Source organism: Taudactylus pleione, unplaced genomic scaffold, assembly GCF_031769625.1.
Source record: "Taudactylus pleione unplaced genomic scaffold, aTauple2 ptg000039l, whole genome shotgun sequence".
Taxonomy (NCBI): domain Eukaryota; kingdom Metazoa; phylum Chordata; class Amphibia; order Anura; family Myobatrachidae; genus Taudactylus; species Taudactylus pleione.
In genome coordinates this window covers 13,251,314-13,277,043 of record NW_028284441.1, presented here as the reverse complement: position 1 = coordinate 13,277,043, position 25,730 = coordinate 13,251,314, and the positions used below count along the sequence as shown (strand labels likewise).

The following is a 25,730-nucleotide window of genomic DNA, read 5'->3' as shown; positions in this document are numbered from 1 at the left end:
GCGGGCACAGCACGTCGGCGACCTGAAGGTCTGAACGCTAGACGTTCAGACTTTTCAGGTCGCCTAATGGATAGGCACCTTTACAGTAGCAATCAGATCAGGAAATAAACAAAAGTTTGAGTATCAGGATTAAAAGATCTACACCAACTGGTAGACAGGCAACAGGTCGACAGGTTAAAAGGTTGACACTTTAAAAAGGTCTCCACTGGAATGGTTGACACATAAAAGGTCGACACATGTTTTTTTTTCTAACCCTAATCTTTACTCTTAAACTGCATACACACGGTACGATCTGTACCACCAACGACTTGAAAGATATCTTTGAAAGATATCGTTAAATATCTTCAAAAGATATCTTTCAAAAATATCTTTCAGTGAAGTCCTGCCACATCTCTGAACAGGCAAAGTTGACGATATCGTGCAAGTTGGCCTGCATGTATGGACGATCATAGATATCGTTATCATTCATGCGGGAACACGCTTTGTTGGTCGTTCATTGCATAAAAATGAACGCTCTATCGTTGAAGGATATCGTTATCATTCATCGATATTGTACCATGTGTACCATGTGTACGCACCATTACCCTCCCTTTGGTGCCTAACCCTCCCTCCTGGTGCCTAACCCTAACCATCGGGTAAGTGCCTAGCCCTAACCGTCCCTCCTAGTGCCTAACCCAACTCTCCGGTATGTGCCTAACCCTAACCGTCCCACCTATTGCCTAACCCCAGGGCCGGATTATAGGGGGAGGACAGAGCAGTCGTCCAGAGGCCCCCACATTGTAGCAAACGTACCCTCTCTGTCCGACTTCAAGTCCCGACATCAGTGACAGCACAGTCACTGATGGTCCGTGGCTGATGATAGAAGCCCCGCCCCCTCGCTAACATACTGCAGCGATTCACGGGTGTATGGGTAGGGGACGGAGCCTATTGCCGTGAATTGCCAACCCCCATAAGAAGCCTGCCTGACGCTGCTGCTGCAAGTCTGCAAAAACAGGTTAGTGTGTGTGTGGCTGTGTGCTATCTGTCCCTTCCTCTCTGTCTCTCTCCCTCTCCCTTTCTCTCTTCCCTCCTGTCCTTTCTCCCTCCCTCCCTCTCTCTCCCTCTCCTTCCCTTTTTCTCACCCCCTCTCTGTTTTCTCCCTCTCCATGTCTCACTCACTTCTTCTCTCTCCCTCCCTCTCCCGCCTCGTTTTGCATGCATGCATCCGTTAGCAACCCCCGGGATGCATGACAAACACCACCAAGGACCGCTCTCTCGGTGAGATCGGTCCTTTCCGCTGCAGGGACTTCCGGGTCTATGACCCAGAAGGACACATGCACCGCAGGGGGTGCTGGGAGGAATCCGATTGGATCCCTCTCACAGCACTCTCCCGATAGAAGCCCATAGGCTTCTATAGGGTGACGCCATCTTCGCATCGCATTCCAGGGCTTGGTGCATATGAGAAATGCGGTCAAACCTGCATTTTGGGGGTTTGACCGCATTTCTACCTTTTGATGCGTCCCGCCCCTTGTCTCTACCTCTCTCTCCCCCCTCCCTCCTTCTCTCTCTCTCTAACGCCCCACTCAAAATCTCGCGTTTGCCCCTGGCAGTGTACTAGATCATAAGGACCTACCCTACAGAGGTAACCCGTATGTGGTGGGTAGGCCCATAACCTTGGCCAAGATTTTGCCAAAAACCTCTATATATTGCAGAAATGTATTTATATATATATATAACAGTTAATTTGGAGTTGTGCACTTGTATTCCATTTAGTGTACTAGATCATGTCAGCTATGCTGCCGGCAGTCAGTTCCCAGCAGTGTCGCGGACAGTATGCTGCGACTTAGCAGGTCAGTGGAGAGACCAGATAAAAGGTAAGAGGCATAGAAGTCACTGCGTGAGGCCCCGGGGCCCCCACAAGCCTTAATCCAGCCCTGCCTAACCCACTGGTAAGTGCCTAACCCTCACCGTCTCCCCTAGTGCCTACTCCTAACCATCAGAATAAGTGCCTAACCCTACACTCCGGTGAGTGCCTAACCCTAAAAACAAAAAAAAAATAACATGTGGCGACCATTTGGACCATTCCAATGTATACCCTTTGACAATGTCGACCTGTTGTAACTGTCGATCTGCACCCATGTCAACCTTTTGTACCTGTCAACCTATTGCCTGTCTACCAGTTGGTGTCTACCTAGACACTGTCAACCTTTTCATTATCTATCCATTGACTGCCATCCCCTGATTATAGCTAGGTCCTCTGATGCTGCTAATACCAGCATATAATACATACCAATACCACTTACTGACCTCATAGATAAACTACTGTCATTATTCACACACGAGTTAAGGCTGTGTGTGAATAAAGACTTTTGTATTGATTTGTAAGATTTGTATTGGAGATGTTTGATGCGATCTTACATTTACATGTTTTGCTAATAAAGCATCAATAATTGTATGTGATTTAATTCAAATATCTAATCACCCAAGTCATATAATTTTTGATTGCCCAGTTATCTAATAATGATTTTGTACTGAAAAAAATGAAAGCATTGAAATGCAATAGGTATGAAATAAATAGGATTTACAATGTGATGAATGAAATGTGCAAATGATGTTTGCAAGGGATGTAGTCAGGAAGCCAGCGGTCGAAATGCCGACCACCGGCTTCCCGATAGTGAAAGCCCAGCATGGCACTAATGATAGGCGTCTAAATACCGATGCCTATCATTAGCCCCATGCTGAAATCCCGATGCCTGGCATACCAAATGTAGGTAAACCGGGCGTCGGAAGCTCATAGCCGCGGGGGGGGGGAGGGTTAGGCACCCCCCTAGTGTGAGGGGTGGGTGCGGTGCAGTGCCTGCTGCCGTGCAGGTGTACGTCTGTTCCTTACCTTGCGTCGCACCCTCTCACCTTCAGGCCGTGTGTTGAGCAGACGGTCCTGGAACTTCCAAATAGAACACGGACACGATGACCTAGGGGAAGGAGACGAGGTGAGTACCGTCCTTCCTCACGTCGACCGACGCGCCCTACCGAACCGGGGTATAAATTCAGGTTTTAAGTGAAGATCATCATTGGCACTTTTGGCCTCAGATCCCGAATTTTCACCTATCGGTACTCACGCACCAGGTGAAGATCCGTCCTTGCACCGGGTTGCAAGGTTCACCGTCCGCCCAGAAGGAAGGAGAGATAGATAGTGACAAACAGGGAGAGACAGTACACACAGATATTCCTCACCGTGTCCACTCTTGCTCTTCGTCCGCTCAATCGCCTACAGGTCCCTGTAAGGAGATACACAACACAGCCGCGCAGGGCCTAAACTTATGTCAAGCAACTACACATACTAAAACGGCATCACCCTCAACCTACAAAGTGTGTAGTGCGACAGATATAACAACAACTAAACTTTTGCCCTGCACAGAACACCAATCACAGACCAAATATAAAAGAGCAAAACACGGTACTGTCTCTTTAAATGTCTGCTACCTACCTATCCAGAGTTGGCCAGCTCCTCTTCCCAGTGACTGGAGAATCTCTACCTTATTGATGGGAGCCGTACAGCTCTCCACCACTGCTCACACCTCTGATCATCTATGCGGGGCTACCTAATGGGCTCAGGGCCCTGGGCCTAACGCCCAGGGTCTTACCAGTGGCTCAGGGCTTATGCCTGCCTACTGCAGGGTACTCAAGGGACTTGGGCCTACTGCACAGAGTCCCGTCTCTATTATGCAGCTCAGGCCTAGGGGCCTGCCTAGCGGTGGGCTCTGGTAGTGGCCTGGGCCTAATGCCCAGATCACTTTTTATGGGGCTCAGGCCTATTTGCCTGCCTATCTGTGGGGCTCACTCAGCGGTCTGGGCCTAATGCCCAGACCACTTTATATGGTGGGTGGCTCGGGCAGCTGCCCGCCTATTTTATTGAATAGTGACCTGGGCCTAGTACTCAGGCCACTTACACCTACTTAAGGGGAATTCCTTTTATGGGGCCTAATGCCCGCTACTGTGCCCCGGGCCTTGTGCCCGACTAATTACCCACAGGCCTAGTGCCCGACAATGCTCCACGGGCCTAGCGCCCGACAACCCTGGCGGTCTAGGGAGAGGGGGTATATGGTGGGCCTCACGGAGGGCCTACCTGCTACGTTGGAAGAGGCTGCGGGGGGGAACTTCGTGACGCTCTTTCACTTCAATCCCCCGCAGTCCTTTCCGGTCCTCAGCCGCATTCTTCGGCCGCTGGCCCGTCCTGGCCAGCGGCACTGCCTCTTCCTTTCTTCTTCCAGCCGGCGCCGCCTGTCTTCTTTCTTGACAGCGGCTTCTTCTGGCCTCTTCCGCGGCCGCCGCCCCTGTTGACGTGCCGATCTTCTGCTCTTCGGGAGGTCTTCTCTCCTCCCTCTCCGCCGCCAAACTGACTTTTCCCGCTCGGCGCCGTCTAATACAAGACGGCGCGAGTGGGTGGGGCTATGACGCGGCGAGCCGCGATTGGCTCGTCGCGTCCGCCTCTGATTGGCTGCTGGCCCGCGAGCCAGGTTTGGCTCGCGGCCAGAGCCAAACACCCACCGCAAGGAACGCCGCGCCCAATGCCTGACCGGCGCTGGGAGCAGGTACTCTGTCCCAGCGCCGGCTACCCGCCGCTTCTTGGCTGCCGGGCGCCAAACTCCGCTGAGCTTGCGCCCGGAGCCAAGCTTCTCCCGGTGCCAAAGTACCACCGGCACTGGTGAAAGGGACCAGGCGGTCCCTTCACCAGGTGTACGCGGCGTCTGCACCGACGCTAGGGACATCACTGTCCCAGCGCCGGCAATGGATGTGTCCCGCAGAGGACACATCCCCTCTGCCTGCCCCTGCACCTCTGCTGATGCTGGGATCAAACACGTGATCCCAGCACAGCCTTCCACATTAGGAGGGTTAGGTTTAGGGTGCGGGGAGGGGGGGTTAGGTTTAGGCACCCCTGGGGGGTGGTTGGAGTTAGGCATTAGGGGGGAGGTTAGGGTTAGGCACCACTAAGGGAGGCAGGGGCGTATCTATAATGGGTGCAAAGTGTGCGGGGCACACGGGCCCATGGGGGCCCCGCACCGCACATCCTGCACCCAAAAGGTTACTTATCTCTCCAGAGTCCCATGTCGGCGCAGGGGTCCGGTGCTGAAAAATGACTGGTAAATTACCGCTGCGGCCATTTTCTTGTCGTTTGCGCATGCGCAGTCCAGGGAAAATGGCTGCTGCGGCCATTTTCCCGGTGACCTGCGCATAGTCTATAGACTCTGGGCGCACTCTAGTGCCCAGATTCCATAACTTCGGCGCTGGCCACGCACAGCACAGTGCGCTGCCGGCTGCCGGGCAGAGAGGACGGGGCCCTTGTCGGACACTGCACACTGGCCCCCTCCTCTCCAGAAATGCCCCTGAAGGGAGGGTTAGGGGGGGAGAGGGGAGGGTTAGCGTAAACACTCACCTCAGTCGGGTTATTCATCTGCCGGCCTTCCGGCGTGGGTATTTCATCCATCGGGCTTAGGTCCGGCGGTAATACATACCGATTCCGTTTGTAAATGAATAAGGACACTCACCTGACCTGGAGTGCTGTAGGATACAAATAATACATAGACATTTGCAACATACTTAAGCCCCTTTTATGAAAATGGTAAACGTGATTTTTTTCACGTATGTGATGAAACACGTTGGTGTAGAACAAGTCCACACAGCTCCACATCTGACATCTCAGCGTGTCAAGACACATGTGACGCGGCAACACTGGATACATGAACTCCAGTGTTTGAAGAGAAGCGGTTAGTGGCTGAAGCGAGCCCATCTACAGAGTCACCGCTAGGAACCGCCCAGCAGGAACACTAGCAGAAGAACAAGTGGCCAGTGAGTATCAGCTGCTGAGTTAGCCCATTAATAACTACAGTGCAAGGAGCCATCCAGCGAGCTTACAGGCTGAAAGGAAGCGCGGCCGGTGCCTCCTAATGAGGTGACCTGCCATCCAGGGAATTAGCGCTACGGGAGAATCTGACCACCGCAATCATTAGGCAGAGCCCGATTTAGACGTCATGGGGCCCTAGGCAAGATATTAGTTTGGGGCCCTTCTCCCTCAAACAATCCATAGCACTATATGTGAGTTCCTGATTCATGCCCCTTAAATAATTTTATTGTTTTTCCCTTTTATATTCAGCTTAATAGAATAAATAACCAGGCAGACGAAATTATGTTTATCATGAAACTGATGTGTCTGCCTGGTTATTTATTCTATTAATTAAGACTCCCGGAGTGCCGCCGCTGTTTTGAGATATATATATAATGATGCAATATAGGCGGCACTCCCAGGACTCTCCAAAAAGATGTAAACAAACCATGTTTATTCAATGTTTCGAGGTTCTGGGACCCCTTCTTCAGGAACACAAATCGTAACAAATGCAAAAACAGTGACAATAAATACCTTACTCCTAGTGCCCATAGTGCTGTCTCCAACTGCACTCTGCCGACGCTCAGACTGCACACTTCCCATTGCGGCACCCGAAAACTGGAAGTGACGTCCTTCAGCACCCGGCTGGTTGCCATGGGGACACTGCAAACAAAATAGAATTGCACACTACAATAAAATGACAGACATAAACACATATGTTAATATAGGCAACAAGCGTCTGTGCTGCTTGAAACTAACAAATGCAAAAAAATGCATACATACAGCATACCTCCCACTTTGTCACTTTGGAGGCGTGCCCAGCACTCTCCGAGATGCTGAGCAGCCCCCAGGCAGTCCGTTCACATGACAACAGATGACGTGTGCATGTGCACGGCATCTGTTCTCCTCATGCATACCCGCTGCTCTGCTATGCAGAGCAGCAGTATGTGCTCTCCCCAACTCCCCCCCCCACCGCGGGACACTGCGGCCAGCCGGCGGGACAGCGGGACAGTCCCAGAAAAACGGGACTGTCCCGCTGAATGCGTAACAGTTGAGAGGTATGATACAATAAAGTGCTTTAGCAATATAAAAAGTCAACAAATATAATATACATTTAAAGATCGCCATCTAGCGGTGAAACAATATAACTACATGTAAGACCTGAAAACAAACCTCAGGAGCTAATATAAAGAAAGATACTGTGGAGAACAATATATTTCATGTGATAAAAAATTATTTGGAATATAGATAAAAACAAGGACTATTTGTTGTTCTTATGAAGGATAAATAAAAATGGGCCCATTCAGCCCTTTCTATAAAGTATGTTATATCGCTTCTTAAAAAACACAATTATACCTTTATCATTAATAACAGTTTTTTATAATTACTCTAATCTGGTAATGTGTAGTTTAATTTAAACCTGCAGATGGACCCTTACTAACTATAGTCTCACCTCTAAAAGGTATAAAGGAACCACTACCCTAGCCAAAAGCAATGGTTTGGTAATTACTATCAGTCTCGTAATTTCAACACATAGCAAGACAGATTATATATACCAGGCATATGTAAATAAGAAAGACTCCTCATAAAAAGTTATTGAGACCTAAGGGGCACCAATGTATCTAAACGATAGATCCATTTTGACTCGCATTGTAACAGTTTTTTTAATCTATTTCCTCCCCTCAATGAGACGGGGATGTGATCGACAATGCGATATCTCAGTGTCGCCATACTATGCTTCAACCTAGAAAAGTGGCGTGCTACTGGCTGTTCACTTTGGTCACAAAGCAAGGCTGCCCTGATGGCCGACCTATGCTGGGACATTCTTTCCTTAAATTGGCGTTCTGTCTTGCCCACATAGTGTAACCCACATGGGCAAGACAGAACGTAGATGACAAATTTAGAAGTACATATCAGATTCCACTGGATTTTAAATTTTTTGCCTGTATATGGGTGCAGAATATACTCACCCGCAACTAAGTAGTTGCAGGTTGTACACCCTAGGCATTTGAAACAACCCTTTTTATGCTGTAAAAAACTGGAGGATTCCTTTGTTGTAGTCTTGAATCCTGTGATGTCTGTCTTAACTATCCAATCCCTTATACTTCTACTTCTAGTATAGCTAGGCATAATTCTAGATGCATGTAACAAGGGTAGATCTGGATCTGAGGCTACTAAAGGCCAGAGTTTCTTAGCCACATTGCTGGTACGTTTACTGCCCAGGTTATATTGATTAACCCATGGTACCACTTTATCCATACTCTTGTGTTTGCCTGGCTGTATTTTACATTGTAGGGCTTTCTTTTTAGCATGTATTAATAAATCCAACGGGTACCCCCTCTGTAAAAAAATTTCAACCATTATATTTAGTTGCCTCACTTTCTCTATGGGCTTACTGTTAACTCTGCACACTCTAAAAAACTGAGAGTATGGGAGACCCCTAACTGTGGATGTTGGATGGAAGCTATCAAATTTAAGAAGGGTCCTATCCGTGGGTTTGGTATACAGTGAAGTATGGATCTCATTATTCACAATTTCAATGTTAATATCTAAAAAATGGATGCCGGTGGTACTTTTAGTGGTTGTCAGCTTAATCGGACTACTGGAGTTGTTATGGGTTTCTATAAGGGTATCAAAACTTTCTTCAGATCCCGTCCAGAATATTATGAGGTCATCAATATATCTATAATACAGAAATATTCTATTTGCAACCTCACTTTGGCTAAAAAACAAGTCACATTCAACTCCCCACATGTATGAGTTTGCTAGAGAAGGCGCTACAGCAGAACCCATAGCGCATCCTGTGGTTTGTTTGTAAAACCGGCCATCATATAGGAAATAGTTATGTTCCAGAGTAAACTGTAATAACTCCAAATACAAATCAATGTCTGGGCATTCATATTTAGGATTGCCCAAAGTCAACCTTTTCACTGCCTGCACCCCCGCTTCTTGCAGGATGCACGTATACAGACTCGACACATCAAGAGTTATCAGTATCGTATTATCTGGCACAGATCCCATATCATATAGTTTCTTCAGTAATGTACTGGAATCCTTCAAATGCGTCCTGGTGTTCTGTACACACACCTGTAGATACGTATCAAGAAATATGGAAATAGGTTCACATAGAGACCCCCAGGCAGAGACAATAGGTCGTCCAGGGGGTCTCTGTGCATCCATATGTACCATTGGTATGATGTAAAAGATAGGGACCACAGGAAAATCCACAACCAATTTATCACATATTTCCTAGGTAATAGTACCTGACACAAGGGCTTCATCAAGAATATCATCCAATGCTTTCTTATAGTTAGCTGTAGAATAGCTTTGGATGATATTCTTGTATCCTACATCACTCCAGGTCTGATAAGTGTCCTTATTAATCTACACAAACATCCAGTGGCGTAACTAGGGGGTTTGGCGCCCAGGGCAAGGGAAAAATTTAACCCCCCCTAATTACCCCACGGGTCTAGTGCCCGATAACCTGGTGGTCTAGGTAGGAATTTATGGTGCAGCCTACCTGTCCTCAACCGCAGTCTTCTGCCGCTGACCTATTGTGGCCAGCAGCACCGCCACCGGAGCTCTTCTGTCTCCTTCCCTTTTCCATAGCCGCCAGAGCTCTTCCCGCAAGGTCTGTTTCCTACGCCCGCCGTTGCCGAATTGACTTCTCTGGCCAGTGGTGTCTGACGTCAGACGCTACAGGCGGAGCCAGCCATGATGCGGAAAGCCACGATTGGCTCGCATCAACCGCTTTCTATTGGCTGCCGGTCCACAAGCCATAACTGGTTTGCGTCCAATGCCAAATTCAAATGGACGCTGGTTTGCGAGCTATACACAGCTCGCAGCCAGCGACAAATGTCACCCGCCGCTGGGAACAGTCCGGTGAGATGTGTCTCACCGGGGAAACATCTCACCAGACTGCAGGATCCCAGCACCAGATATTGCAGAGGGGGGTCGCTGGCGGCGCTGCTTTTGGCCGGGGCGCCCAGGGCAAGGTGCCTCACACACACCCTGGTTATGCCACTGCAAACGTCATATGCACATTTCATTCATCACATTGTAAATCCTTTTTATTTCACATTTATATATATATATATATATATATATATATTTAAGCAGGGCTGGCTCCAGGCAGAGCCGTGCCCTGTGTAGACCGAGAATCCGACACCCCTTTACCCTGTGTATGGCTTGGCTGCGTGCGTCCAGAAAGGGGATGTGGCCTAATTACCATACACGACGCCCCTAAATTACGCTATTTGGTATGACACGCCTCCCATTTAACGTCAGGCTGAGAGCAAGCCCAGTGTCACGGCCAGGGTATTTCAGCATGGCTCTAGGCAGGTGTTACCTGTGAGGTCGTTGTGGTGCGAGCTGTCTGGTGGCGGAGCTGGTGTCTGGCGGGGGGCTTTGGCTGCGCGCGTTGTTGTGCGGCCCTGTTGTCACTCTGCGCTGGTGAGGCCTGGCGGCGTCTCGGTTCCGATTGGCATGGGCGCCGCCATCTTGCCTTCTGGCCATGTGATGCGGCTGGCCAATCCTGGTGAGTCACATGTTCCCTCCGGCCAGTAACAGCACGGCATGGGGTATTTAGGAAGGGTCAGTGCCTTCCTTCTTTGCCAGTGCAACGTGTATCTCAGCCTAGCTGAGAGGGAGTTCTCTGTGCTTTCCTGTTCCTGTGAATTCGCTGTCTGCCAGTCTGCCTGTCAGCTCCTAGTTCCCACTGGACTACCCCGCTACCTCCACCACCCTTGCCCATACCTGAGTGCCTGAGCCTGCTGACATCCTGCGCTTCAGTTCACTACCTGCAAACCTGGCTTGATTATTTTCAGTTCACTACCTGCAAACCTGGCTTGATTATTTTCAGTTTCACCACCTGCACACCTGGACAGCTCTAATTGTTTCTACCTGGACATTAACCCTTTTGCTCCCACCACAGAACTCTTGTGCACATGATATATTCCTGGACTTTTATTTACTGCCACATTATATGTCTACTCAAGCACTTATTAAAAATCCTAGTTTTATTTACAAATCTGCTTCTGTGATCACTCCTGTTACCACCCCGGGTCCACAAACAACCCAGAACATAACACCCAGCATGCCTTCAGTAGCTGGGCTGCCCCAGCCCTCTCCCTGCACTGAATGGATTCCATGTGCATCCTCTTCTCTGGGGCCGGCACCGCCGCACAGCTGCGGCGGTGGGGTTGCCCAACCTCCAGACCACCGGTGGGACACTTCGGCACGCAGGTGGAACAGCGGGGCAGTGCACTGAGAAACGGGACTGTCCCGCTGAAAATTGGGATGGTTGGGAGAGGTGCTCCCTCTATGGGGTGGCACCCAGGGCCGGCTCCTGGGTTCGTAGCACCCTGTGCCGGCCCTCAAGATGGCGCCCTTACATCACGCGCCTAAATTTGGGGGCATGGCCTAGTTACCATAGGACACGCCCCCTATGTGACGTTATTTGGAGGCGTGCCCGCATGGCACGCCTCCAAATAACGTCAGGCTGGGGGTAAAGCCCAGCACTCCGTCACTGGCTGGGCTTCCCCCAGCCTCTCCCTCAGTGAATGGTTGCCGTGCGCGCATCCATTCTCTCTCCGGGGGTCGCGAGCCTCCCGATTTGACCACCCGCGGGCCACCGCTGAAATCGGGATGCTAGGGATGGGTGCCGCCCCTCTACGTGTGGCGCCCCTGTGCGACCGCACTGGTCGAACACCCCTAGAGCCGGCCCTGGTGGCACCCCTGTTCGACCTCGAGCCGGCCCTGCCCATGGGGTATCTGAAACATTGAAAGCTGCTCACACTTAGTTTAGATTTTGTGGCCAGATTCAAAGATCATAATGAAAGTCTTTTCAATTTCACAGAGTAAAATATTTTCCATGCAGAATATTCTGTGCCTGTACAGAACAATCAGTGAAAATATCAGAATTTGATAAATTCATGAAATCATTATACTTTGTGGGCAGCTTTAGTCAGTAACAGGACCTTAGTGGCCTGCTTTTGTGGTTGTGGCTGGACTTGAACCTTGGTTATAACTGCAGTGAGTCATTATGAGTAGCTTTAAAATGTGTGCGCGGGGGGGGGGGGTATAAAGATTAAGGGCCAGATTCTGAGTGGGAATTTCCGTTCGGCCACTTGCTAACACAAGAAACTGCCCGTGTACACTAAATATCAGAGGGTCTGCATGTGGAAGACTATACCACCCACTGTTTTTACTTCCGCAGCCTCAACCGTTATCTTTATTATCTAAACTTGCACCTACCCCATGCTGGGTACAGAAGGTCTGAAACAGGTGTCTGCACACTACAAACAAGCAGAGAATTCGGCACACACACCCACAATGCTCCCATGACACTCCCCCGAGACAGAAGAGTACCGGGCACTCACTGCCCATTTATCGCCCATAAACGCCCATTTCACGGATAGTGTGCTATGTCGATGGAAGGACCAATCCATATGCTCTAGAGCAGCGGTTTCCAGGTGTGTCGCTGGAGAAGCATTGGAGAGATCCCGTGCCAGCAGTAAACCTCCTAACTTTGGGTCCTGGTAGTGCTGTGCTCTTCTGGATGGCTCAGCCGCTGCCCAGGCCATGACCAATTGAGACGCGGCGGCATGGCATCAGAGATCACGCCGCCGCGTCGCCGTCCTGCCCGCACAGTGGTCACTGCTGAGCAGTGAGAGGTCCTCCCTTCTTCAACTTGGATCTATCAACAACCGTGAGTTTGACAGGCTGCTGCTGCTCCTGCTTCCGCGACAGAGGGGCAGGGAGCACCTTTCTCTGCCACAGACAGGTAGGGCCAATATAAAATATTTTATTTTCTGTAGAGGCCAGTGTGGTTATGTTTACTTATGTGGGGATAATGTATTGTTTTGCCGACATGCGTTCACTATCCCGGTGGTCTGGATGTCGATGCTTCTATTACCGGCGCCGAAATCCCGATGCCGCTCAGAAGCCCGGCGCCGTCATCCCTACCGCCGGGACAGCGAAGGTAAGTATCGTGGTGTTAGGTTTAGGGTGCAGGGTTAGGGTTAGGCACTAGGGGGAGGGTTAAGGTGCTTAACACACAGTACGATATCTTTAAACGATATGGACGATAACGATATCGTTGAAAGATAAATCGTTCATATCGTTCAGTTTGTATGCATTGAATGACCAGCGATGCGCGCTCCCTCATGGGCGATGACAATATCTATGGTCGTCCGTACATGCAGGCCAACTTGGATGATTTCATCAAGATTTGCCTGTTCAGAGATGTGGCAGGATGACTTCAGTGAGAGACATCTATCATAGATGTCTGTCAGTGTGTACACCCAATATCGTTTGTCCTGCACTACAGAAAGTTCAAGGGAAATCTTTCAGCGATATCGTTCACTGAACAGATCGTACCGCGTGTACGCACCTTTAGGGTTAGGCACTAAATGGGGAGGGTTAGTGTTAGGCACCGGGGAGGGGAAGGTTAGGTTCAGGCACTAGGGGGGGGAGGTTAGGGTTGGGGTAGGGAGAGGGGAATGGTTAGCATGCCGACCAACAGGTGTCAGTATTTTAACCCTTTTGAGATGCCGGCATAGGGATTTCAACAGCCGGGATCCCGAGCGCCAGCATCTCATACCGATTCCATTTTGCCTTCGGGGACAATGCATTGGTTTTTTTAATGTGGGGGCAATGTGATTGGTTTTTATGTGGGGACAATGTATTATTTTTCCTTTTGTGGGGATAATGTATAATGCTTTGCTTCTTCTTCAGGGTCCATAGGCTCCAAAGGGAGACCTTGGGGTTTAGGCGATGGCAAGGACATCCGGACACCACCAGTTAATTTTTTCTTCCAGAATGCACTGGGCCTCTCCCTGTACTCCGTCCCTGGACCAGAGGCACCTCAGTTTCGTTTGGTGCCTGGCCGGAGTCGGGTCACTGCAGCGCAGATTTCTACTGCTGTTTTTACTAGTGGTCAGCGTGGACAGCCCAGTGGGACGTCCGCAGTGCCACTCTATACCCCGCCAACATCGAGCCAGGCAATGGAGCCAGGGCTGGAAACCTGCACTTCCACAATGATAACCTGGGGGCATTTATGCTGGAGCGCAGTAAATATAAAGACTGCGCCACCAGCATCCTAAGGATTAATCGCCGGCCACGGGAGGCAGCCTTCCCTGTTTACAGCCGGCTTCTCCCCGCTGCACAGCGCACCTTTCCACTGTGGTCTGGCTAAGTTGTAGCAGCACTACTCCCATGGAAACGCCCCCTCTGAGGTCTCTGGCAGCCATTTTCTCCCTGGCAAAGTCGCGGATCTCTCGGGAATGCAGAGCCTAGGTCCCCCTACATAACTCTCCTCCTGGTCAGCATATGTAGCGCTATAGCCTACCAGACAGCAAGTCTGGGTAGTTGAATTGTAGTGCCAGCGTGCAGGTGCTATTCTGCATTGTATGTGATTGTATACTAGCGCTGTCTGTCTGTATTTTTCAACTGTCAGCCATTATAACTATACCTTTCTTTTCCTGAACCCTTACAATTACAAGTGTTGTCAGGGTGTTCATTATACCTCACATTTATATATATATATATATATATATATATATATTGTGATAGAAGCACTGGAGAAGTGTGGAATGGCTTCTATGTATGTCCTAGGTTCCTCTCATATGTGTTCTGAAACCCCCAGTAGAAGTCTGTTTGGGAAAAACAGACTAGAAATGTCGGCTTTAGAGAAAAGCCGGTTTGAGTCCTGGGGGTGTGGATGTGAGGAGAGGGCTCCATCCACAGACCACTCCAGGTTTTGAGCCTTTCAGCCTGGTAACTGGCTCATTAGGGTTTGCAGCTGGAAATGGCTAATATAAGCTGGGTCTGTTTGTGGCTGAGGGTCTCACATCTGGGAGAGCAGGCAGACTAGCCTGTTCAGAGAAACTTGGTTACTTTCCTTGTAAGTACTGTGCACGTGTTTTGTTGATGGTGAGGGCAATTGGCCCTACCATTATTATAGAGAGGGAATATGCTGTGTAGCTAGTGCCCAGCCGGGGGTAGGACTTATGTTTATATTAATTTGGCACAATAAAAACTGGCGCCGACCGGTTTGTACGAGAACCCCACACTTGTGTCCTGTCTCTACAGCTGCTGTGTGTGTAAAGAGGGAGTCCATCTACCCCAGGAGAGGGACCCCTACCCTGACTGTGTCACAATATATATATATATATATATATATATATACACATAAATAATAAATAAAATTATATATATATATATATATATTGTGTGGTTTGTCACAAACAAGTGTACACTTCCATTATTGCTATGTCTGAAAGTGGGGATGATGTGCAAGATTCCACTCCAGTCCTGCTCAAGTCATGTAAATCTTGTGCTGCGGAACAAGGTGTAGGGGACTGGGTCTTAGAGGGATTATGTTTCAGATGTCATAATCCTTCTGCCCCTTCTGTAGTCCCAACTACTATGCAAGAGCCTCCTTGGGCGTACTTTGCTCAGGCATTAACTACCATGGCAGGACGATGGGCAGCAACCCCTGTGTTTCCCCAGATGGGGTTCACACAGCAGGCGGTTTTGTCCTCATAGGGCCAGCCCTTACCGATTTCACCCATGTCGGTTCAATCTGTGCCTCCACCATGGAGGGATGCACTACAATGCAGAACCTGACGGATACCTCTGTTACCCTCCAGGCTATGCTGCAGGGGGATAAACCCCTTAGCTGGCCAAATGGCCAATTGCGTCATCACAATCTACACAATATGATGATGATGACACTGATACCAGATGGTAGAGGAGGATGACTCTGAGCCCTCTCAGCGAGAGGAGGAGTCTAAGTAAAAAATCAATATTCCTGCTCTGATACGTGCTGTTCATTCAGCCCTAGTAATAGAGGAGGATGAACCTCCTGCTACCTGGTCCAAACATGCTCTGTTCAAAGGAATAAGGACTACTTCTGCAGTATTTCCTTTATCTGATCAGTTAGTGTAGCATATGGAAGTGGCGTGGAAATCGCCTGGGAAGCAATTTCAGCCTCAGAGGTGCCTGGCTTATGCCTATCCTTTTCCTGAGGAACAGGAACTCACCTTCGGCGGTAGACTCTCATGTGATGCGCTTAATAAAAAGTGTTACTCTACCTATGCCATAAATTTCTTCCTTAAAGGATACCACGGATAGGAAGGTAGAGGCATGTTTAAAGTCAATGTATTCTCTTTCAGGAGCAGTTTCCAGACCAGCAATGGCTATCTCCTGGGTGGCCAAGGCTATACAGTTCTGGGCTGACTCCCTAGAGAAGTCTTCTCCGTTGGATGCTACCACTGCTCAAGTGACTCTGATGGGTAACCTCCATGATTCGGCTACATATATCAATGAGGCTGCTGTGGACATCACCCTTTTATCCTCCAGGATTTCGGCTGCTGCGGTGTCAGCTCGCCGTTCCTTATGGCTGCGCTCTTGGATAGCAGGCGCAGACTCTAAGAAAGGATTAGAGTGTTTGCCTTATAATGGTAAGATCTTGTTTGGTCTAGACCTGGACAAGATTGTGGATACGTTGGCAGCAGCTAAGTCTGCGTATCTGCCTTCAGCATCTGCTTCTTCAGGATCTCGGACCTCGTCCTTTTGGTTTTTTCGGCCCCAGAGTAAGCCTAAGGGTCAGTCCTTTCCTAGACAGTCAGCCCTCAAAAAGACTACCAAGCCCAAGAAGCAGGCCTGGAGTACCAGATGTCCTGTGGCCTAGTCTGATGACAGGTCCTCAGACTGACGGGACAGGCTTCCCGTTGGGGCATCCCAAGGTGGGAGGCCGACGACTTTAGTTCACCCAGTCCCGGTGCCAGACCACAACAGACACTTGGGTAGGAGAAGTGGTCTCTCACGGGTACGCCCTTGCCTTCCGCAGAAGGCCTCCCTAGCAATTCTTTTGCACAAGCCATCTGTCAGACAAAGACAAGGCATTACAAATCCAGAAGGCAATACAATCCTTACTTCAAGCAGGAGTTGTCATCCCGGTCCCATCTCTTCAAAAAGGAATGGGTTATTACTCCAATCTCTTTCTGGTCCAGAAACCGAACGGATCATATCGGCATATCCTCAATCTCAAGTCCCTGAACAGATTCCTCTGGGTACATCGGTTCAGGATGGAAACCCTCCGCTCAATTATACTGGCTATGGAACCGGGGGATTTTATGGAATCGCTGGATATTCAGGATGCATACCTGCATATTCCAATTGCTTCATCTCACCAGCGTTTCCTCAGTTTTGCTATACAGCAACAACATTTCCAGTATTGGGCGCTGCCGTTTGGTCTCTCCCCAGCTTATCGAATGTTTACCAAGGTTATGGCTGTCATGGCAGCCCATCTATGGCATCAGGGGGTTCGACTGTTACCTTACCTGGACGACCTCTTATTGTTGGCAGGGTCTCTAGAAGTATTTAAAAAAAAAAACTATAGCTGACAGTGTCTGTGCTTCAGGCTCACGGATAGTTGATCAATTGGACAAAGACCTCCCTGACTCCATCTCAGAGGATGCTCCATCTGGGAGCTCTGTTGGATTCCCAACAGCAGAGAATCTTTCTGTCCGTAGAAAACAGCCAATAAACAGACATTGGCTAGGTGGATTCTTATGACTATATCTGAGGCTTACACTCTGGAGGGCCTTCCTGTACCGCCTTCTGTTACTGCTCAATCTACTCGGTCTGTGGGTCTATCGTGGGCAGCTCGCCGTGGAGCCTCCGCTGTTCAGCTTTGTAAGGCGGCCACGTGGTCATCTGTCCAGACTTTTTTAAGGTTCTATGCATTTGATACATTTGCTTCTCAGGATGCTTCCTTCAGGCGCCGGATTCTCCTGTCAGATCAGGAGTGTCCCCACCCTTGAAGGACTGCTTTGGGACATCCCCAAGGTCTCCCTGTGGAGCCTATGGACCCTGAAGAAGAAAATGAGAGATATGGTAAGAACTTACCTTTGTTAGCTCTCTTTCTTCGAAGTCCATAGGGTCCACAGGGCACCCACCCTGACGCTCCTTGCTTCAGATGGGCTTCGCTCTGTCACCGGTTTTCCGTCTCCTTATATGTGAGAATGTGATTCTTGAGTGTTCCAGACTTTCTTCTCTCTCTTTTATCCTCCTCTGGCATTTGGCTTGTTATGAACTGAGGTGCCACTGGCACAGGGGGCGGGGTATAGGGAGTGGCCCAGTGTATCCTGGGAGAACAAATAACTGCATGGTGCCCGGATATCCTTGCCATCACCTAAACCCCAAGGTCTCCCTGTGGACCCTATGGACTTCGAAGAAGGAGAGATAGCAAATGTAAGTTCTTACCATATCTCTAATTTTCTGAGGGGGCCAGCCTGATTGTTTTTTTTATGTGAGGGCTAATGAGTAAAATGTTGCTTTCTGTGGAGGCCAGAGTGATTTTTTTTTTTTAAGAGGGGGCCAATGTGTTTTATTTTTGTTTTCTTTGGGGCCCAATATGTTTATTTTGTTTTCAATGGATGCCAACGTGTTTTATTTTTATGGGGGCCAATGTAATTGTTTTCTTCTGTGGGGGCCAGTGTATGTGTCATTCCATCCTGTCCCCCAATGGGTCCCAATGTGCGTGCTTTTCTCTGTGGGGGACTTATGGTGTGCCTTGGAAATTTTAAAATTGAGTTCAGTGCGCCGCGAGTTGAAAAAGGTTGAAAATCACTGCTCTAGAGGACTCCTAAATTAGGCGTATGCTCAAAGATTTCTTTCTTTGGCTCATGCGCTACAGTATATGCAGAAAATCGGCGAGATCCATGTACATTGAGACTTTCATGGGACTTTAATGGGACTCTGATTCAGCCGCTAATTCTGGAGACCTAAATTGCTAACATGAAATCTGTTCTTTCATTCTTTCAGTAAAATACGCACCTCCGAACATAACTGAAGTGTATAGGACTTCAAACCGAAGCATATACATGCAATGGAATGTATCACAGCAATATGAGCGAATGGAATTTGAAGTACAAGTGAAAATGTCATCCAATGAAATAGGAACAAGCTATGGGGTAAGACACCGTTTCTGTAAAAACTGTTACATTTAAGTAAAGAAACCCTACGTGATGTTTGAAAAATACATAAACCCCCCCGTACACTGCTGCATCAATGTATGGACTATTATGCATTTGTAGGAGGAACATAGTGGGCCTGATTCAGCGATCGCTAGTAATGCAGCCGCAGTCACAGCCGCTCTCGCAATAGCAGTTGCGGGAATATGCAAATGCTAATGTCAGTCTTCCCTTTGGGCTCCATGGTGCGATGGAGAGTACGAGCGGTGAGACGCCCATTTTCAGGCTCCTTGGTTTCTACATTTGCAATGGAAATTGTAAACACTCCAACATCAGTGCAACACCGGTCGCACCATCGACATTTGCGGTAGCCTAGTGTTACTCTAGCTCAGGCATGTCAAATTCAAAATACCAACCGGGCACTCTTAGACCTTGAGTATTCAAGGTCTAAGAGTGCGTTGGCCGCAATAAAAAGAAAAGTCTAATATGCAATTTTGAAAGGTTTATTATTAATAAAAACCAATGCAGTGCCCCCTGTAGTAGTGCACCTAATGCAATTCCCTCCTGTATTAGAGCCCCTTATGCAATTTCCCCGGAATTTGTGCCCATTATGCAATGCCCCTTATGTAGTGCCCTAGTAGTGCCCATTATGCAGTGCCTCCGTAATTCCCCTAGAAGTGCACCTTATGCAGTGCCCTCAGTAATGCCCCGTATGCAGAGCCCTCAGTAATGCCCCCTATGCAGAGCCCCCAGTAATGTCCTTAGTAGTGCCCCTTATGCATTGCCCCAGTAATGCCCCTAGAAGTGCACCTTATGCAGAGCCCCCAGTAACACTTCTTATGCAGAGCCCCCCTTAATGTCCCTAGTAGTGCACCTTATGCAGTGCACCCAGTAATGCCCTTTATGCAGAGCCCCCAGTAATACTCCTTATGCAGAGCCCCCTTAATGTCCCTAGTAGTGCACCTTATGCAGTGCACCCAGTAATGCCCTTTATGCAGAGCCCCCAGTAATACCCCTTATGCAGAGCCCCCCTTAATGTCCCTAGTAGTGCACCTTATGCAGTGCACCCAGTAATGCCCTTTATGCAGAGCCCCCAGTAATACTCCTTATGCAGAGCCCCCCTTAATGTCCCTGGTAGTGCACCTTATGCAGTGCACCCAGTAATGTCCTTTATGCAGAGCCCCCAGTAATACTCCTTATGCAGAGCCCCCCTTAATGTCCCTAGTAGTGCCCCTTATGCAGTGCCCCCAGTAATGCCCCTTATGCAGAGCCCCCAGTAATGCCCCTAATGCAGAGAACCTTATATTGTGCCCCCGCCCAGTATAGAACAGACCCCACTCACCTATGCACTACTTACCTTTCTTCACGATGGCCGCTGGGCAACTCTCCAGTCAGCGCCATCATTGCTCCCACAGTCCCGCGTAGACGTTGCCACTGGATCTAATTAGACCTAGAGCGGCAGGCGCAAGTTCCTCTCATTGCGGGAGGCGCAGGTGACAACATAACGTCACCCGCGCGCTGCATCACTGGGAACCCTGGCCTCTGAAGCGATCAGAGGCTTCTGATTGCTCAGAGACCAGAGTTGCCAGCTTTAAAAGAAGTAAACACTTAGTGATGCCATGCGCAATTGCAACAGCATAGAACACTTGGTTTCACACGTGCGCAGTAAGGGATTTCTGGACTTTCTGCACAAGCGCAGTGGCGCATTACTCAACTGCGTAAACTTTGGCACTGTGCCTGTCTCTGAACCACTCCCTATGTTTGGTCTAACTAAGAACTAAGCTCTACTATACACTTTTTACTTTAAAAGAAAAACAAAGGCACACAAAGCAGCTTGCAGGCTTTTACTTAAAGTCTTTATGATTTCTTGCACTATGGGCCTGATTTAGAGCAGTACACGGACCCGATGGTTTGCACACTACTCCGACTGTGAGAGAGCTGCACATGCGTGGGTCTCCGGGAAAATGGCGCCCACGCCTTATTCTCAGGGACATCTTTTCTATGCATGCGCGAGTCACCGGGAAAATGCCTGCCACCATTTTCCTTTGCCGGTGCTGCAGAGCAGCACTCTGAAGACTGCAGAAAGGTAAGTATAAACTAAATATGGGTGCAGGGTGTGCACAATCTGCACCCACTAAAAAATGCCCCTGACTTTCAGGGTGCCATCCTAAACTGATGGTGATAGGTACAGAGAAGACATTTTGGGTATTGTGATTTGTCTCTCTAGCCTAGTGAAGTATTGTGTGATCTCAGAGAAAGCCTTTTTTGCTTTTTGTTGAGGATTTGTGTTTAGTGGGTAATATAGTTGAAAGAAGTGAGTTACGATTTAAAAGCTTCTCGTTTTACAGTAGTTCTTCTGTGTGTGATATTTACTTTTGGTTGCTGCTATTTCCAAGTTGGAGAAAGGACCTCTGTGACGTAGACACCACGTGACCACTGCAGGAGGCTGGACAGCTCCTGCGTTACCATCCACTAGGGCATAGAGGGGGAATAAATATCTGTGGCGAGCGCAGCGAGCCACCGTGCCCGAAGCGTGGCGAGCGGAGCGTGCCCGCGAGGGAACACTTTTGGTCCCCCGTTACCATCCCCGCCCCTCCCCCTTTCAGGCCGAGTCACGTGGGTGTGACGTCACAGGGCCATCAGCCCTCTATAGTCTAGACCTAACCATTTACTTTTGTCTCATGCCTAGTAATTTGGCTGTTCCTTAATGTGTGTTCTCACAAGTCGCCATTAGGTGGAGCAGGTGTTCCACAATATAAAATATAGCAGAACTAGAATCATGAAAATTGTTCAGCTACAGTTCTATATTTTAAATTTTTAACTGTGTAAGGGGCCTATTCATGATGGTGAATGCTCCCGCAGTCGAGCTCCAAAAATATTATATTTTCGGAGCTTGATGAATTGTGTCCCCATACTAGTGTATGGGGACAGCGGGACATTCTGCAAGAGGAAGGTAAGTAGGCAATATCTGTGACATCTCCTGCTTTACAGAATACATTGGGGGAGGGGCCCTAGATTGCACACCCCAAGCACAATGTGAGGTGCTACCTGCTGAGACTTGTAGTGCTGCAAGCAGACAATCAGAAACAAATGCAAGTGCACACTCTAACTATGCTGAACCTAATAATAATACTGCTAAATTGCATCCAAGAGGTTCTTACCATAATGATGGCCATAATTATGGGCCTGCCCACTATATCCAGGTGACCTCCATCAGGCAGGTCCCTAAAGGTGCCCACAGACATAACGATCAGCACACGATCCCATGATGTGTACGATTTCCTCTGAACCCTCCCCCAGCAGCTCCCCGGCAATCCTACATACGATTTGGAGTAAAAAATGTCCAGTCTGACTTAAGATCTATTGTGCATCCAGTGCGTTGTGTCCCAGATTGGCAAATCTGCCCTACAGCACGGCAGATCTGAAGATGCGATGTACGACGAGCGGGGACGCGCATTGGCATCGTAATCATGAGTGGAAACTCACGATTTGGGCATATTTTTCATGATTCGTCGAAAACAGCCTAATCGGGTAAAAAGTCGCTATGTGTGTGTGGCCAGCATTACACTCCTATGGAACAAATACAGGGCACAGGACCCCCCAGGCCAACCCAGCAGAACCGCCCCATGGCATCACACTAGTGTGAGATTTAAAGTGAAGGTTAGAGAATAATAAAGAAATGCCTATATGTTAAGTCCTACATAAGTAGGAGGTTATAATTAAAAGTGTATAAAGTGCTATATGTATAAAAAACAAACTAAAGAAGTGAAAAAGTGTACATTATGATGCCATGAAACAGTCCAGCCACACCAGCCCAGATAGCCCCGCACCCCAATACCAGTCCCAAAACTAACACACAGTATACATATATATAGTAGGTCTTACCCTCAGTGTGCCCTGTTAGATGTGCAGTCTTGCGAGGAGACCCTGTGGTAGGGTCTCAGCTCTCGCAAGCCCGAGTGGACTGCCTGCTCTAATACAGCAGAAAGTCCACTACTGACATCACTAGTGATGTCAGTAGGGCCGCCCACAAACGCCCGGCGTTCCTAAGGAACCGCCTGCATTTGTGCAGCCACCCCCCCTCCCCGCCTACAAAACGGGGCGAGCTGTCAATCAACATCGACAGCCGCCCCGTCTTGTAGCGAGACCTGTAGCGCTGGATGTGTCTTGCGCATGCCGGAGGCAGCGCATAACCCCCCCCTTCCCCGAGTAATCTCCCTCCCTCCCCCCTCCGCACAACAAGGGCCCGGGGCCCCCCCACCCACTACTTTTTCCCTGCTAAATTTACACTCAGACAGGCTCAGCCGGGGGTCCGCTTCTACCAGTGCGTAGCCACCTGTGCCCACTACTATATCCTCTCCCTACCTCTCCAACCGCCCGCCGCTGCTGTGGTGTTTATGGCTGCCTGTGGGAGGCAGGCAGAGAGGATGCTCCCGGCTGCTCGATTGTGTTATAGGCTAGCAGCACAGAGCAGGCTGGGAGCATCCACTCTGCCTGCCTCCCACAGCCAGCCATATACAAAGCAGCGACGGGCGTTTGGAGAGATAATGAGAGGATATACTGTAGGAGTGGGCGCGGGTGGCCGCAGACCCCCGGCCGAGCCTGTCAGTGAACGTAAGTTTAGCAGGGTGGAAGTAGTGGACAGACGGTAGGTCAAGCGGGCAGGCCCCCAGAGTGTCCGGGCCTGGGGCTCCAGGCCCGGCAGTCCCCCCTGATGGCTGCCCTGGACGTCGCTGGACCTCGACGGAGGGATAAGTACTATTACATGCAAATGACATATTTGTTGCAATTACTGTGATACTAAATAAAATATGCCGCTGGCAATAAGATTTGTTGTTATATGGGGCCCAAAGTACCAACCACTCAGCTTCTACTTGTAATTTTACAGGCTGTACTAGAAAAATGACAGAGGATGGTTGCTATGAGCAATTTCCCCACTTTTTCGGAGATTTATCAAAGCTTGGAGAGAGATAAAGTGAGGAGAGATAAAGTACCAACCAATCAGCACCTAACTGTCATTTTTCAAACACAGGGGGTGATTCAGCTTAGGACGGAATTGCAAAGCTGCACGCAGGCAGCTTTGCAATTCCATCCTTGCTAGTATGACCATTGCTACCAACCGATAATCTGGAATCTGCGTTCAGCATTGCACATACGTGCATTGCTGAATCAGCCCCAGAGTCTGTAAAATGACAATTGGAAGCTGATTGGTTGGTACTTTATTTCTCTCCAAGCTTTGATAAATCTTCCCCATAGTCTCTCTCCAAGATTTGATAAATCTCCTCCTATATTTGCATAAATAGATATTGACGGGTACTAATGTTTTCTGATAAATTAATTTCCCTATGTTTTTTTCACATATAAATAATCCTGTTATGCCTAGAGAATATATGTTTGTGACAAAGAAATACACAATACTCTGCCTGACATCACATACATAGTCTCAGTACGCGCAAGACTTAACGAATACTACAAAGGTAACCAAGCTCACTGGAGTGACTGGAGTGAGGAAAAGACGCTCCCAGGTAAGTCGTGAGAATATATATATGTGAATATATATGATTGTTTATGATATTTTATTATACCTTAGTGCGTTTATGTGATATTTAATACACAAGTGGAATGAAATTTGATGAGAATACTATACACTACATACATTTGAAATTATTGGCTTAGAATGAGATTCGTACTTGGAGCATCTTTTTTCTAGATGAAAAACCCGGGTCTGAGCAGGGAAATTCCTGGCTCGTATGTCTGCAATAAGTATAAGTCACTTTTCCTGCCTGCACTTGTGCTGTGATTATGGAGCATATTTATCACAATCCTCATTTCAGATGCGGATGGGATGTGATAATATTGCCCATATTCGCAATGCGATATTTGAATATTGAATCGTAAGGATGTATCAAATATCGCTTGGAAGAAAGCTCTGTCCCTGCGAATACTCTCCCTGCGCACCTCTCAGGATATCTACTTCATAAGCTGACACCTGCATGGTGATTGGTGATCTCCTTTATGACTCCGGTCAGCTGAACGCCGGGCTCCTGCTCCGTGACCCCAGTCAGCTGCTCTGTGCTGTGAGCTGGCGTCTCAGGTTACAGCATGGACCAGGAGCCCAATGATAAGTTGACCAGAGTCGCGGAGGGGCTCACCGATCACTAGCCTCTAGTGCAGATAAGTGATGATGTTATTTTTTATTTTATTTTTTTATTCAATTTTTTTTTCTTTGTAATCAGCCTGTGGTCTATCAGAAACACATGGCTGATTATAGAAGTCTTCTTTGGGCACTGCTTTCCCTATCAGCAGGCAGGGAATGAGTGTAGGACACTTGGGTTCTCTCTGCAATGAGTCTGTAAAGTACACAAGTACCCAGATTTTTTTTTTTATGAAAACTGCTCCAAAAGCCCTTTAATACATTTACAGTAAGTAATCAACTGCGATTTCACAAAATTGCAGTTTGTCCGCAAAAAGGGTAATTTTATCCAAAGTGAGGTGAGTGGGCAAAATGGCAGCACCTCCTGACCATCTCCTCTGCAATGTTGGCAAGAATGTAAGTGCATTCTTGTCTGCTCAGGTACATGTGTAATGTGTAGCTATGAGTAAAGGTGCATACACACACAACAATTTTTTGAACGATTATCGATAACGATATCGTTTATCGTTCAATCATTGAAAAAATCGATGGAGTTAAAACGATGAACGATTATAATTCATGCCCGTTCACGTTTGTAGTTTGTAGTTCAGTCAGACTGACCAACTCAACGATTTTCAGTAAGGGAATATGTAAAAATTGTTTGTAGTTAAAAAAAATCGTTCATTACATTTAGTAAACGATTTTCGTTCATTTTTCCCTTGAAAAAATGAATGAAAATCGTTTACTAAAACCG

At 48.4% G+C, this 25,730-nt stretch overlaps 1 protein-coding gene across 2 annotated transcripts in view; it reads left to right on the top strand.

The window, feature by feature from the left end:
• LOC148538625 (interleukin-13 receptor subunit alpha-1-like) overlaps positions 1–25,730 on the top strand; it is a 140,662-nt gene that overhangs the window by 96,701 nt on the left and 18,231 nt on the right. For both annotated transcript variants that reach the window (XM_088453074.1, XM_088453073.1), the window contains 2 exons: positions 18,695–18,843; positions 24,227–24,368. In XM_088453074.1, coding sequence (XP_088309200.1) covers positions 18,695–18,843; positions 24,227–24,368 — 291 coding nt within the window. The remainder of the gene's footprint in view (positions 1–18,694; positions 18,844–24,226; positions 24,369–25,730) is intronic.